The sequence below is a fragment of the Colletotrichum lupini genome, chromosome 5, assembly GCF_023278565.1.
Source record: "Colletotrichum lupini chromosome 5, complete sequence".
Lineage (NCBI taxonomy): Eukaryota > Fungi > Ascomycota > Sordariomycetes > Glomerellales > Glomerellaceae > Colletotrichum > Colletotrichum lupini.
In genome coordinates this window covers 3,046,808-3,061,256 of record NC_064678.1, presented here as the reverse complement: position 1 = coordinate 3,061,256, position 14,449 = coordinate 3,046,808, and the positions used below count along the sequence as shown (strand labels likewise).

At 52.3% G+C, this 14,449-nt stretch overlaps 3 protein-coding genes across 3 annotated transcripts; 2 read left to right on the top strand and 1 right to left on the bottom strand.

Moving 5' to 3' along the window:
* Window positions 1-1,163: 1,163 nt before the first annotated feature.
* On the bottom strand, window positions 1,164-2,049 carry CLUP02_10324 (Ras-2 protein; the record flags this gene model as incomplete). The annotated part of the gene is made up of 2 exons (XM_049289300.1): window positions 1,164-1,781; window positions 1,945-2,049. The coding sequence occupies 2 exons, from the start codon at window positions 2,047-2,049 to the stop codon at window positions 1,164-1,166; spliced, it is 723 nt and encodes a 240-aa protein (XP_049146445.1).
* Window positions 2,050-3,263: 1,214 nt separating this feature from the next.
* On the top strand, window positions 3,264-3,954 carry CLUP02_10323 (uncharacterized protein; the record flags this gene model as incomplete). Its single annotated transcript, XM_049289299.1, has 2 exons — window positions 3,264-3,476; window positions 3,685-3,954. Coding segments are annotated over 2 exons (483 nt in total), but the record flags the coding sequence as incomplete, so codon positions are not given.
* A 1,525-nt stretch (window positions 3,955-5,479) lies between these two features.
* On the top strand, window positions 5,480-10,681 carry CLUP02_10322 (uncharacterized protein; the record flags this gene model as incomplete). The annotated part of the gene is made up of 21 exons (XM_049289298.1): window positions 5,480-5,592; window positions 5,634-5,658; window positions 5,698-5,977; window positions 6,043-6,344; window positions 6,407-6,792; window positions 6,926-7,079; window positions 7,208-7,284; window positions 7,459-7,742; window positions 7,807-7,915; window positions 7,966-8,265; window positions 8,343-8,497; window positions 8,552-8,600; window positions 8,682-9,212; window positions 9,277-9,429; window positions 9,529-9,677; window positions 9,739-9,851; window positions 9,902-10,000; window positions 10,033-10,241; window positions 10,296-10,415; window positions 10,451-10,489; window positions 10,570-10,681. 21 exons carry the CDS (start codon window positions 5,480-5,482, stop codon window positions 10,679-10,681), a joined length of 3,759 nt encoding a protein of 1,252 aa, XP_049146443.1.
* Between the last annotated feature and the right edge of the window lie 3,768 nt (window positions 10,682-14,449).

Genomic DNA, 14,449 nt, shown 5'->3' with positions numbered 1-14,449 from the left:
GCAGAGAAGGCGAGACGCGCGCACGTCTTGCGCCCAGAGCGGTCCGTCCTCCTCTCCTCTCTCCCTTGCCTTACTGTGTGTACACTACCATTGCTCTTCATGAATCCTCCGCTCCCCCTCCAAGACACTCTCTCCAACTTCCTCTCCCCCCAAAGACCTGTCCAGGAAGGAAGGGGGGGGAAAGCAACATAGTTTCCGAGATACAACGCTAGCTTTTCCCGATACATACATGATTTTCGCTCCCATCAAGCAACCCTCTTTCGTCAATAGCAACGCCCATTTGTGGTAAAGTTTCCCGGTAAGGCGTGCCGTCACGGCAAATCAAGCATCGGGCGGAAGATGATCGGAAAATCAAGGATGGATGAGCGGATGATGTAGATTTAGTGAGGAACAAGTAGGCCTATCCCGGATGTCTATCTACGTCCGACAGAGAGTTGATACCTCCTTGTGGCTATCTCCCCAAAGTGACTACTTCCAGCCACGTGCTGCAGCTAGGAAAACAAGTGTTGTATCGGTATACACAGATTAGGGCTTCCTCCCATCTGCCACAGCCCTTCAGCCTCTCCTTCTCCAAGCAGACCTCCTTCTCAGCTCGCGTGCGTGGATATGAATGGTCCATGTGAGGAATCCAAACCACAAACATATGAACAATCCGGGAGTGGAAGTGTGCAGATACATGGCATCATTTTCTTTTGCGACCAACTAGACGTCAAAAAAAAGGTCTGTAAGAAAGACTCCTATAACACCGCCAGCTTGCCCTCATGTGTTGTTTGGAAAGAACAAAAAAATTATGAACTCCCAGTCTGCCCAAAGGTTTGATTGAATCTCAAGAAACCTACGCCCCAGAATATGCCTCTCTCTTTTCGTGCGCCGTTCGCCCAATGAGGAGCTGGTTGTTCATCCGTGACATGGGGGAAAATGTCCGAATCGTCTTCAAAGCAGAACTCGAGATCTCGTACGTCCAATAATCGTGGCTGTGAAAGCCTTTGCCAGCGCTTCTCTAATGCTGGCAATCATCAAGTCGTGACGTGGAAAATGCTTTTGCCTCGCGGCAGTGGGCCCGTCGGATTTGCGAATCGAATAGATCGGGGGTGTTGCCGTGGATCCGAACAAGTCCGTCGATAAAAAGGGGGGAGAATAAAAAGTCGAGGTTGCGGACGAGCTCACAAGACGACACATTTACTCTTCCCTTCCCTTCTGCCCACTTTGCGACGATAGCGGTCGCCACCCTCCTTGTCGTCGTATCTCGCTCCGGCATCGCCATTGATAGGCCGAGTGCTGCTTCGTCCGCCGGGCTGCGGCCTCGAGGCGGCCTGTCGCTGCCTCCTCAATATTCTGACAACGTCATAGAAGGCCTTCTCGACGTTTATGCAGTTCTTGGCCGAGGCCTCGACGAATTCGCAGCCCAGCTCGCGGGCCAGGGCATGTCCTTCTTGTGTCGAAACTTCTCTCTCGGTGACTCTGTCGCTCTTATTGCCGACCAGCATAATTGGTACAGGCGCTTGTGGGCTGGCTGCAGAGATTGGCGAGCCCGGGTATGACGGTGAGGATGCACATGACTCCTTGACTCGCTGGATCTGATGATGAAACCGCTTGATCCGTGAAAACGAAGATCGTGATGAGATGCTATAGACGAGAACGAATCCTTCTCCATCTCGGATCCATTGATCTCGAAGGGCTGTGTACTCTTCTTGGCCGGCAGTATCGAGAACTTCCAACATGCATGCTTGCCCATCAATGACAACTTGCTTGCGGTACGAATCTTCGATCGTGGGGTCGTACTGTTTTCGGTAGAAAAGCACGGTCAGCGGGCGGCTCTTGGGGGCGATAGCAGCGGGGAAAGGATGGATTTGGGGGAAGGGGTCAAGAGAGAGTCGACGACCGACCGAAGAAAAGAAAGTGACGATGTGATGCGAAGCAAAACGAACAGAAATGGCGACTTACTGTTTCCACGAAGTGTTGCAGGCAGAGCTGGATTGTCAAAGCGGTCTTCCCCACGCCGCCGTCGCCCAGGACCACCAACTTGTACAGCACCATTTTTCCTGCCATGATGGGCAGCTATCTGAGGCGAAGAACGATGGAAAGAAGTCAACTCTTTGTCGTTGGAATAAAGCCGCTCGATTGATGATGAGTAGCGAAAGTCAAAGCGAAGCAGAGATAGAGGGGCGATTCGCGGGGGCGGAACGCGAGGTGGGTGGTGGTGGTGGTGGTTCGTCGGTGATTGTGAAGGTGGTGGTGGTGGAGGAAAAGACGACGAACGCCAGTCGAGAATCGATGATAGAATAGGCAAGGTGAGAAAAAAAAAGGGTAAGACAGGTAGGTAAGTACGGATAGGTAAGGTAGGCAAGGTTGGTGGCAGCAAGTGGTAGGTTAGTGGAGGCCGAAAGGTGGTGGTTGTGGTGGACTGGTGGTGGCCGCAGGAAGTTGGGGAGCAAGGTAGGAGCCCAAATCTTGTTGGATTTTGGAGCCCGAGCCCTGGACGTGGACAGTGGACTCTCTCCTCAGCAGACTGGTGGATTGGATCGACCGGACTGGACCCGACAAGCCAGTTAATACGTAGCAGCAGCGACAGCGGTAGTATCAGTAGCGGCGGCAGCAACAAGCACCAACGCAGCACTGTGACTGGGGAGGGGTCGCTCGCGGTGGGTGCCGTCTGTCCCTGCTCTCTTTTTCTCTCTCTTTCTCTCGCTCACCCTCTTCTCTTCGTCTGTCTCTCTGCCTTGGCTTGGCCGGGGCTAAGGTAGGCTGGGCTGAGCCGGCAACTGGCAACTGACAGGATGGCACACGGTCGCGCGTTGCGGATGCGAATCGGTGCGGGCAGCTTAGGTATGTGTATGTACGAGTACAGGACGATTGCGCGCACACAGGCCGTATGACCTCCTGTCTGACCCTCGGGCTTGTTTGGCTTGCTTTTCTCTTTCTTTCCTTCGTCTCGTCTCGTCTCGTCTTGTCGTCTTCTTCGTCTTCTTGGATGGGCAAAAGGTGTGGAGAAATGACAGACACTGACTGGACTGGCGGGTCTAGCTTGGGACCTGGGCTTGTGTTAGATGCTTGGGTTAGGGAGAAGGATGATACCGGGATAAAGGCGAAGCGGAGCGGAGGCGCACAGCCGACTGTTGGCTAGCCCGCCCTTCTCCTGAGAGGCTGTCAACCCTCGTTACCTCCACGCGCCAACCCGAGCCACCCAGCTCTGTATCCGCCGTAACTTGGGTTGGCCGGGATGGGACGGGGAAGGGGACTGAGTGGCAGCGAGAGTGGGAGTGGGAGTGGGAGGGGGTCGACAAGGGGACAGGGGTGTAGGGACGGGTTGGAGACGAGCGAGCGAGCGAGCCACAGCAAGCAGTTCCAATTCCACCGGCTGGTTGGGGTTTGTTGGTAACAGCGTCGACGGCGGCAGCGGCAGCGGCAACAGCACCAGCGGCGCAAAGCAGCAGACAGAAGCAGGCGAGGGTTGCGGTGCTATGCGGTGCGATACGGTACGTACTCTCGAGGGAGCGTAGTACCTACTGCGTAGCGTACGCATGCAGTAAGGTGAGGTGAGGTAAGGCAAGGCAAGGCAGGACAGGGCAGGGTACCTGGATTATTGGTGCTGGCGTCACTTCGGAGAACGTACCTTTGTTGGTGTGTGGTGCGAGGTTGATAGACCACGCAGTAGTGTATTCGTACGCTATCGCAATACCGTAGCGTACGCAGCAGTGGTTCGACCTCGATGAATCGTTTAGTCGCGGTTGGTTCCTTGCGCGTGGTAAGGTAGGCCCAGGTAAGGATATGGGGATATTGAGGCAAGCCGCAATCCGCAATGCGCAAGACGAGGGTCGGGATATGGCGTGGATGATGGATTGGCGATTGTCACGGTATGCCGGTAGCGTTGTCGTCCCTCCGAGATGCGGACAAGGGCAAGCTCTGGTCGGCTCGGTTCGTCGTGAGACGTCGGTCGGAGTTGGAGAATGCTGATTCAAGCGAATCAAATGACAGCGACTGGACAAACCTCCAAGTTAGCTCCAAGTCAGTATCACGAGCTATCCCAGTGTTGAGATATGAAGATGCCTTTCTCTCGCCCCTTTTCCCTGTTCCAATGATGCCTCGACTTGCAGTAAGGAAATTCCAGTATCCGACGATAGGATATGGATAGACCACACGGGACTCTGTACTCCGTACACAATTAGTGTACGCAGTAGTGACCAGTAACCACAGATTGGCGAAGGGATAGGCTGGGCCGATTGAGGAGAAGGCGCTGACGAAAGTGGATTGAGCTGTATGGACGACTGGAGGGGGGAAGGCGAGGCAGCAGGGCAATCAACGGGGTAGGAGGGGCAATGATCAAGGATGAAGCCGGCGACGGAAGACCAGCAAGACGCTGTCTAGTATGCGCTCGGTCCAGCACACGAGGGGGATGTGGAGGGATTGCAAAGGTGAGATGGATGCGTAAACATACCGTTAGTGTTTCTGTCTAAAGACGTGGTGAGGGGGAAAAGGAATGAATCAGCGGGCAAAAAGATTTCAATTCTTAACCCGAGGAGCGGCGGCGGAACAGTGGGCAATGTACAGCCTTGGCCGGTTTGGGATGTCGTTTGAAGGAACCACGTACAAATAGGATTTGAGGTGAGAAGGTGAGTAAGGTGAGGTAAGGTAGGTACGAATGTCAGAAACGATTTGAACGGATAGGTATGCAGCGGGGGACCAAAAAAAAAAGAGCGCGCACGAAAGCGATGGATGGAATGCGGCGACGTATCCGCACCTGATATAACAAACAAAGGTAACTTGGGTAGCAAGTTGCAACTGCCTCGTTCAAAATAGCAACAATAACAACAACCACAACAATTACCTGGGAGGGTGAAGCGAGATAGATTCATCAGGCATTGTTTGGGCAACTCTACTGGCTGTGTGAATGCAGCATGCCTTTCTTCTTCTCGTGATTCTCTGATCATGATGCCAGAGATGGATATCAATGCAATTGTCAGTTGCTTTACCTACGCAGTATGTGTCTGGTGATGTGGTGCCTTCCTTTTTCCACCTACCCCCCTCCCCCTTCATGATGGACAAATTTTCTGATTCGCCGAGTTCAATCGCGGCAGGTAGCGAGTAGTTCCTGGTTGCATCCCATTTGGAAAGAAGGAACAGGTTGCTTGTGAATAACACCTCAGGATGCAGGCAAAATGCAGACAGGCTGCAATGGCAGCCCCCAGTATTGAGTACGTACTCCGTACAGGTATCTGGTATGCCTCCTCCGTACCCCAACCTTGATCATGAAAAATGGAAGGAACCAGCATTCCACTGTTCAGGAGCTACGGACGAGGAAGCACAGAAGGTACCTACTTTACCTGACCTATCGTTCCTGCGGTTTTGTATCACGCACACCGTTTCTGGCAAGTTGCTCCAAGCACGCACTTCACCCCAATAAGAAGGTACACAGTACCCGACATCACGTCACAGATTGATAACAAGACGTATGCGTTGAATTTTTGGCCAGCTTGAAACCATGACGGCAAATCGTAAACCACAAACCACAAACCATCAATCGGACGGCCGCCGACAAGCCATGTGGCTGATGTACCCGATGACGCTGGAGCAGAAACAATTCCATGAGGCAAGGTACTAGGTAATTACCAAGCATCTGCTCCAGCCACAACAAGCGTCTCCAAGCTGCCGACGGTCCATGTACGCAGATCCTACCTACCACTAGGTTCTTGAATCAAGAGCGAGGCTGCGAGCCCGCCTTCAATCTGGACGTTGTTATGGAACACAGACGGCTATGGAGATGGAGCCCCAGCCGCGCCGGCCCTGGGCGAGCAAACCCCGCGACACAGAATACGGCGAGGCTCAGCAGCGGATGGGTGCATTTACCCTTTTCGCACCCGTATGTTGTGGACGAGGGATGACGGGGACAAGGACGAGGACGAGGACGAGGACTCGGCGGATACAGGGACTCATGCCAACAGCCAACCGCCCACTGCCGCCCTACCCTCCATTCGCCGCGGTCAGATTCCTACCTAACTTACGGATACCATGTTAATGGAGAGAAGCTCTCGAGAGTCAAGCTAGGGGTACGGCCCACGGGGTTCCCTGCGCTGTGCAAGGTGACGTTTGCCTGGTCAGGACTACAACGACACCACGCCGGCTTGGGCTCCGATTGCAGCTGCGGGTTGCGAGCTGCATGTTTCCTCCTTCCAACATTAGCGCGGCTGTCCTCAAGAACGAACCGGCTGGTCTTCCATTGGGTCCAATTGACATCCCGCGCTGACGCAGCAGCCCATCTTCCCGCTCAGTCCCGCCCACCCACACATGCTACACTCGCGGGCCAGACACGCCAGAGAGCAGCTTTTTTCTCTAGTTTTTTAAGTGCCGTAGGTATCTTCGATGATCGTTCACCACTTCTTTACTAACGGAAACTGTGACATATCCACAGTTGTTTGTCCTTCGCCCTGAATTTACTCGTCTTGTTCTATCTTATCCAGTGCTATCTTCGAAAGTCAACACGGACTTATTGTGGCACGCAGAAACAAAGTTGGTCTCACCCCAGTTGACCGAGGCAGACATATGCCACCGTTCGTTCTTTTCCTCGCGAATGAGGTGGGTACACCGTCGTGGCGGAGGCTATCCCGTCCGAACGGTCGACACCGATACGAATATACCTGGTCCAATTTTGGTCAGCTTTCCAAGGGCAGACTTTGCATCTGCATCTGCGTCTCTTCCATTTCTTCCGATACATGTTCGTCAAGGGGGGTTCTTGCCCTCTCGCATTTCATTCGATACACCGTACAAGCTGGACACTGAGCACGATGCTTTTATTTCGTGACTCCAAGTGGTATACTAGGTCATCCAGGCGTTTACCTTCTCATTGCCTTCGCCGAGCGGCTTCACTCCCCGGTAGAGTCCATGCGACCACTAACTGGGAAGTTGAGCAATAATCGTCGTGCCTGCCTAGTATTTGCGGACAGCCAGACATACCTGGCAGCTGCAGCTACGAGCGCACACTATCGCAAAAATCCAGCTCAAGCTTAACCGTCTGGACCATAGCTTGCTTGCCCCGGTCTGGTATCTGTCTGCGACCCGCCCTAGTCAAGGTCAATCGACTAGTGGTCAGTAGACGACGAGGGAACTGGAGCTGTCCCGGGCCTGGACACGGAGCTGGACCTCGAATTAGGATAACAGGGCAAACATGCCATTGAAAACGATTGGAAGAGTCAAGAGATCAACCCTTTCCTAGACCGAGATCCAGGCCAGTCTGGTCCCTCCAAAGCACCATCTCTTCACCACAAATCGCTTCATGAATTGCCTGATGATGTGATCTAAACTACTGACCCTAGTTCTCTACCGATACTTAGGGTAGCTACCCCAGCTTATGTGCCTGGTCCCGTCAGCTCGTTGGCCGCCAAGCTATCGACCTAGGTTTAGTAGTTCATGCCGACGGTATATTAGACGTCGCGTTATCAAGCATCATCAACAGCGAAGTCTCAGTCACCGCAAGATGTATCTGAGTCAAAAGCATCTGAGGCAACCGAAGCCGGCGGCGTACGAACTTCCGCAGTACAGGCGACATATTGGAGACGTACAAGTGTGCTTCCGTTCATGCACGTGCCGGAGAAGAGAGAAGGAAAACCGTGCCTGCGACCAGTCCTGCCACCTCTATCCGTACCTCTGCCTGACGATGCTGACCATTCGCTCGCAGCAGCAGACTCGCACCGCTGATGCCACTGCTGAAAACCTGGCCCTTGACCCGATTTCTACTGGGCAATTCAGATGTGGCTCCCAAAAAGTTGCCCACCGATGCCCACAATGGACACTAGTAATGCATGCACCTCACAGACCAACCGCCCGCTCTCACTCTCATCACCAAGTCGGATCCCTCGCCCAGCAAGGTGCTGACCGAACCTGTAGATGCCGTGATGCTTGCCAGAACGGCTGGGGTCGGGAGGTCCACGTTTACACAGTTCGTGCCTTGCGCTTGTCTGCCACTCTCTGCAGAGTGCAGACTCTCGATCTCCTTGTGCCTGAGGCATCACCTAGGTACAGAAGAATCCAGACATGGGATGACGATTGGGAGCCGCTAAGGCAGTACCGGAACGACACCCCACTCGGCGCCGGCCGCTTCGCCCAATCGGAGGTATCCAGGCGGTACCCACCAAGGACTAACGCCCACATTCTCCAACCATCGCTCGGCCTTTCGACCCCTCTATCTCTTCTCCAAACCGCCGTTTTCACCTTGCCCGAGCCACCCCCGAACCTCTCTCGGTGGTGGTTGGTTGTCGGATTTCTATTGATTCAGTAAAGAGAATCGGGACAGAGGGGACACGAAAGGGAAGGAAAAAAACTTTCATCATGCTTGCTCTCCCTTGCAACAGTTGCATATGCTCATCCGGCCCATTCTCGCGACCTGGCGACCGCGGCCCGCCCTGCAAACAGGGTCTGCCTTGGTTCTCGCCAAATAGCTTCCGCAGCACATCAACATCACGAGACGAGACGCCCGGACCAGTTGCTTCGACGTCATTAAGCTATTGTGACTGTGGTTGCGTTTGACCGCCCAATATAAGCGGTTGACAGTCTGTGCAAGTAAGAAGAGTTCATTCATCTTATTTCCATGACGGCTTCGAAGACTGTTTGTAGCACAAACTTCGGTTTCGGCCGTACGTACATGGAACGACCTACCTGCTACGGACATAGAGTAGCATACACAATGCAAGCATTCATGTCTCAACCCGTCTCTCTGCCGAGCCGCTGTCTCACCAGCCTCGTGCCAGATCCAGTCTTCCGGGGCGGACTCCGCAAGAGGCTCGCTCGCATGAGATTCTCGCGCTTCTTGCTTTCCGAAACAAAGTATCGAGCCTGATGCCGCACCATGTTAGTTCCCGGCTGCGGCAGCACGGCCCCGTTCAACATGCATTGGCCCAGCTTTTATCCGGGGCTCATTCGGTCTTTGCAATCCCGTCTTCGGCAGTCTTTGCCGTTCCGGTAGGCAAGAGTATGAAGACTCCGTTCTTACGATCTACTTCTCTAGTGGGACGTCCTCTAAGCCCGGTCTTCGAGTTGGCCGTTCTAGCCAACGGTCAACATTTGAGAGGACCAATGATCAGGGCCGAATCAGGCCAGCATCCGGCCGACAAACTGATTGCTTTCCTCACGTCCCCTGTGTCAAGTTGCTTTTTCCCCTCGGCCTTCGTCACAATTGAGGATGGGTTCGCTGTCACTCCAAGGGCTGAAGCACTCATGTCCAGGTCAGTGTTTGAGCATTCAACGACCATAAGCCGGAGGAGGTTGAACTCGAGTTGATACAGCCAGAACTCACGAAATTGAATTCTTGGCCAACAATTTCATTATTTACCATTTTTCTACCGCTGTCATTCTACTTGAACGGAACGACGTCTCGAGACGCTCCACCTCTGAAGCCAACATATTATCGAAGAACTTGAGAACTACAATTTCCAAAATCAGGTCTTGTCACCAATTGTCTTATTCTCGCCGTGTCTTTAATTCGGTGAGGCTAAATAAAGAACAGTAACCTCCTAAATTCCCAAATGACACAAAGAATAGGCTGTCTACAGCTTTGTCTATGCCGTCACACTGTATGGATAAGGGCAACGAGACGCCTCGATTCCCGCTGTCTGTCCCCCACGCCCGGATAGAAAGCAAACACGACGTGGAAATTGAAGCCATCCAATCGGACAACTCCCCGCCCTTTCGTGTGTCCTCGGCATTCACTTGTCGTGATCCAAATATATCTCCATTGCCAGACGTCGGCAGGAGACGGTCAACCCAATCACACTAGGCCTCGGGAAACAGATGTTCGAGAAACTGACAAACTCTATGGACAAGCCGACATGGTCGCCGTCCTTATGATCCATATGCACAGCAGTGTGACGTGTCTACGGTGAAGTTCACGAGGGTGGGGGTCTGGAGGCATTAGGAGACGAAAGTCTGGGACGGCCTCCCAGCCCAGTTCAATGCCCATCGTTCAGCTAGCGGTGGCTACAAGATCGTTTGGTTTCAAACCCTTTTCCAAAGTGTGAGTCTACCGCGGCTCACGGCACAGCTTAGACTGAGTGTCCCAAAGAAGTACGGGGCTGCGTCTATCAGAAGTGCTGCAACTCTGCCCTGCGGCCCCTGCCTGCCTGCCTGCCTGGGTGCGTTGACTCCGTCAGTCATCACACGAGGCGCGGAGGGAATCGCAGCCACGAGCTCAGGGTCGCTATCTTGAAACACGCGCGGCGAAATGGCACTCCCCTAGACCCAAAAGCCATCACCCGGTAACGAGTCTTATTCTCCCCGGCCCAGGGGGGTGCTTGGAGCTGACGTTGAAGTCGGTGCTACATATCACCGGACGGCCTTGGGATGATTAACTCGTGCCGGAAGCAGAGGCCTCGAAACACCAGAAAGCGCGCTAGAAGACTTCCAAGACCATTTGGCGGCATAACAACAGAGTTACACATCTAATCTGTCTTACTTTCGCATCCAGATTATCACAATCTCGTCTTCCCAACTTTGTCAACACCGTGTGCGTTGCCGGCTGATATTTCGAACAACGTAATAATTTGACATCCTCCAATTTCCTTTCGGTTCAAAGGGGGGATCAAGAGGACCCTTTCCCCCTTCTCAAGCCCAACATCTCAATACGAAACACGATATCAAGATTGAGCGCTACCAGCTGCCAAAACATAATGGAGCCCAACCCCTTGACCTAGCATAAGCATCGCTCGGCTGTGCCCGTGTACAACGGCCCGCGGAGGAAGGGGGGCACATGGAGATGGAAGGACGGGATAGAAAAAGAAACGAGACAAGAATAAGAAAAACAAACCGCCTTTCAGCCGCGAACGCACGACTAACCAACCCGCCCAATGGATTGCAAAAACAAACAGGCACAATGACATGAATGATAGCATGCCGTACTGCGCAACTTTTTTTCCGGGAGATGATCAGGGATCCGTTTAGCCACGTTCTTCCCATGTTTCCGATATACTTTTGTTTTTCTTTGGCCCTGCCAAGGCCCTCAACTGCCGAGATTTAATGGGATGGGACCATTCAGATGTTTATTGTGGTAAAGTGAAAGAAAGCTACCCTGCCCACCCCTTCCGATCTCATTCCATCGAGAGAGAGGGATGAGTGTTACTACCTTGGTTTGGAGATCAGAGAGGAAGAGAGAGTCATACTGGAGATACGAGCTTGGAGGGGAGGAGAGGAGAGGAGGCTAGAGACAGCTTTGCTGCACAGGCAGAATGGACATGGTAGCAATTGGCATCCCACCGCTTCCAACCCCCCACGTCACACTCGCGAGCGTCGTTCTGATCTTAGTGCTGTAACATCGAAGCTACGGGGAAGTGTTGCCTGGATTTGCATGTTACCAGTCGCGTAGACGCAATACAGCAGTTCAGCATTCTTGTTCACGAAGCTATAGAAGAAGAAGAGGGGCGTTATAATTTCCTATCCATCCAAGTGGCGTAGTCGGGGTTCGAGGAATCTCTCCACGGAGCTAATCCGATATACCTACAGAGAGTCGCATTATATTCTAGTAGTCTCAATTCTTGTCTCCATCCAACATCCGTATTATGCGTTCTGGTTTAGCGACAACTTCCCAGTGATGGAGACGTTTCCAGGCACCTTGAAGATGGTACGAGAAGATACCACCTCAGATGAACATCAGGATCACGAAATCAAGATACACGATCAAACCAGGGGGTTCAAGTCAGGTAGTATGGGAATGAGCTTGAGCTTTGGAAGGCTGGAAAAGCTGGAAAATTGATCGTTCCCATCGCCCCGGCGCTCAAGGTCCGATTCGGGTCTTCTTCTCCGTGTAGAGTCGCCTTCCGAGCACCAGGCAGCAGCACGGTGCCACCCCGCTTCCTCCTCCCCCCACCCCCCGCGGTGCACGGTGGTGTCGTCCCGGACGCCCGGGCCTCCGAGAAATAGAGAACCGTGGACGACGACATCTCGGGAAGAAGACCGTCTGCGTGTATGTGTGTTCCGCCGATGCGGCGCGATCTTACGTCGCGTACGGAGAGGTGTCACTCTGATTGTTCAAGAGATTGCTACGTACGTTGCCATGGATTGGCGACTGGTTGCCCGACCAGTCTTATGGACTAGATGGTACCGGAAGATATGGGAGATGAGGTAAGAGTCGAATGATGCCGTGTAAAGGGGAGGTTGAAATTAGAATCTGAGGAAATGTTACTCGGCAGGGGGAGGCTGGGCCGTACTTGTTTCTTTTTCAACTGGACAGTCGGCTATAATGGATGCTCAGCTTAAGCAATTTTGCTCATGTTGTACGGCGAGTTCCCGATTTGACGTTGTCAGATTTACGTCCGTAATGCAGGCCCGGACAGCGGGCTCGATGACATCTGCCTCACACCCAATTCGTCTTTTCTTTGCTCCGGTCTCCACACGAGCTATCTCTCTGCACCCTCCACGGTTCTTCTCGGGCGTAAGGCTGATAGCTTGTCACTCGAACTTCGGACACGCCGTGTCGTTGGGCAGCCTCTTTTTCCTTGATGTACTGCGGGATATGACATGCAGCTCTGCAGATCTGCCGCTGTCTATCCCTGGTCTCACAATTCGACGTAGACGTTTTACGGGATTTTCACATCTGCCTACAGGTAGGTGAGACATTCGGGGCCAAGTCTACCAAGGAAGAATTATACGAGAAGAAAGGGGGTTCTTGCAGGAAGGCTGCAGGAGACAGATGGTTGATTCTTATTTTCTTGCGGCTGAGAGTGGAGAGGGCCTTGGAGGGGGTGGGATGGAAGGGCATGGGGCTTTAGAGCCAAGCTTTCTAGGTGGGTGACAGACAAGGCTTTTTTACTACTATGTGTGTGTGGGAAGCCAATTTTGGTGGTGTGGTGATGTGTTTAGAGTGCTTGGCGCACACTGTTGTTGGCATGGTCAGGAAGCAGTGATGGACTTCATGTAAAGTTGTTCTTGCCTGATACGTTAACCATCTGCTCGCTCGTGACTCTGTCGAAGACGGATAAGTAGGCAACAAGATATTTCCTCTTAGTTGCCCTTATCTTCGTGAGATGGTATTTGGTAGATGAATATGTCGATTTTCGTATCTTTGCCTGACTTTTTCTATTCCATGTTTGAGTCGATACGGATCCTTGTGTATATTTGAAATAAATCTCGTGGTGCCTCATAAGGCGACTCTGTGGTGACTATGCAAACTTGACCAAGAGTGCCTCTTGCCGCCGTATAGTCTCACTCATGTGTCTACTCCGTGCCTTGTACTTATCAGACATTGGCATTTCCGGCATACCTATTTAAGCAATGTCAGTCTGTTCCATCTTACAAGCGTCTCTTTGGCAGGCTGTGAGATTTTTGGGTCTGCAGAGAGACCAGCATAATGGTCTTTTATTTCTCTGAACCTAGTTCCAACCAGTTCTAAAATGTGAGAGATGATAAACATGTGGTTGTCACTTCCAGATCGAGAAATCTTAGCCACCAGTGTTCACCACTCATCTCTGAATGAGTATTCACCTCGACTACACTAAAGGATAAGAGGGGAAGTCGCGAGTGAAGTAGGATCGTGTATAGAAACCGACATGGCTAGACTTATGTGAAATATGCTGTGGTGACTGGCACTGCAAAGGCGATTCTCACGGGTGAGTACAGGTCGGACCACCTCGTGATGAACTCGAACTGGTTCGAAGAACCCACTGGATTAAGATGGGTGTGTCGTATATATAGCGTAATGTACAACGTCCAGGAAGAGCCATAGCGGCGGGCTCACATGAACCTCCCAGACTCTCACAAATAGAGATGTTCTAAGTTATCTGCAACAGTATGATGGCTATGTTGCAGCTACTTACATATAGGATCAATTTCTCTACTCCTTTGTGGCTTCATGTTGGATGATGCCAGGCGACGGACGCAGAGGCCGCACGTTTCAGCGCCCCACGACTTATTTCTAGCTAGCTTGGTAAGAATACGGCCGCTTTATCAAGTTATCTAGCCTTGATAGCACGGAAAGCTATTTGTGCTTTGAACATACCACGCGATTCGACCTCACGGCCATCTCATCCCTGACGTCGAGGGTGCATAGGGACGAGGAACATCAAAGAGCCATGTTTCCTTACGGGAAAAAGATGCACGAAATCAAGTCAATTCGAAGCACCGCGGCTTCACGTGATGATGGGAAGTCGGAGGGTGAGCATCATCATGTCATCCGAAGTTATTAGTATGCGGTTTCGACTAACATGTATTCCAATGAGCTAAGAGGTCATAATTCTTTTGCTGAGTATCTATCATTCCCGAGCTAAATTTCTGGAGGAAATTTTCCTTTTTCTGATCACTCAAAGGAGTCGTGAACTGTAGAGTATGAGGTTCAGCATGCTGAACCATCGATCTCCCTCCGTCGTCAATGTCACCCATCATCTAGGTTTGCTCTTCCGACATCCTGATCGAAGAACTTTCGTCCTGCACGCGAGCATAACCTTTTCATGAGAACGGGAACAAATTTACTAAATAT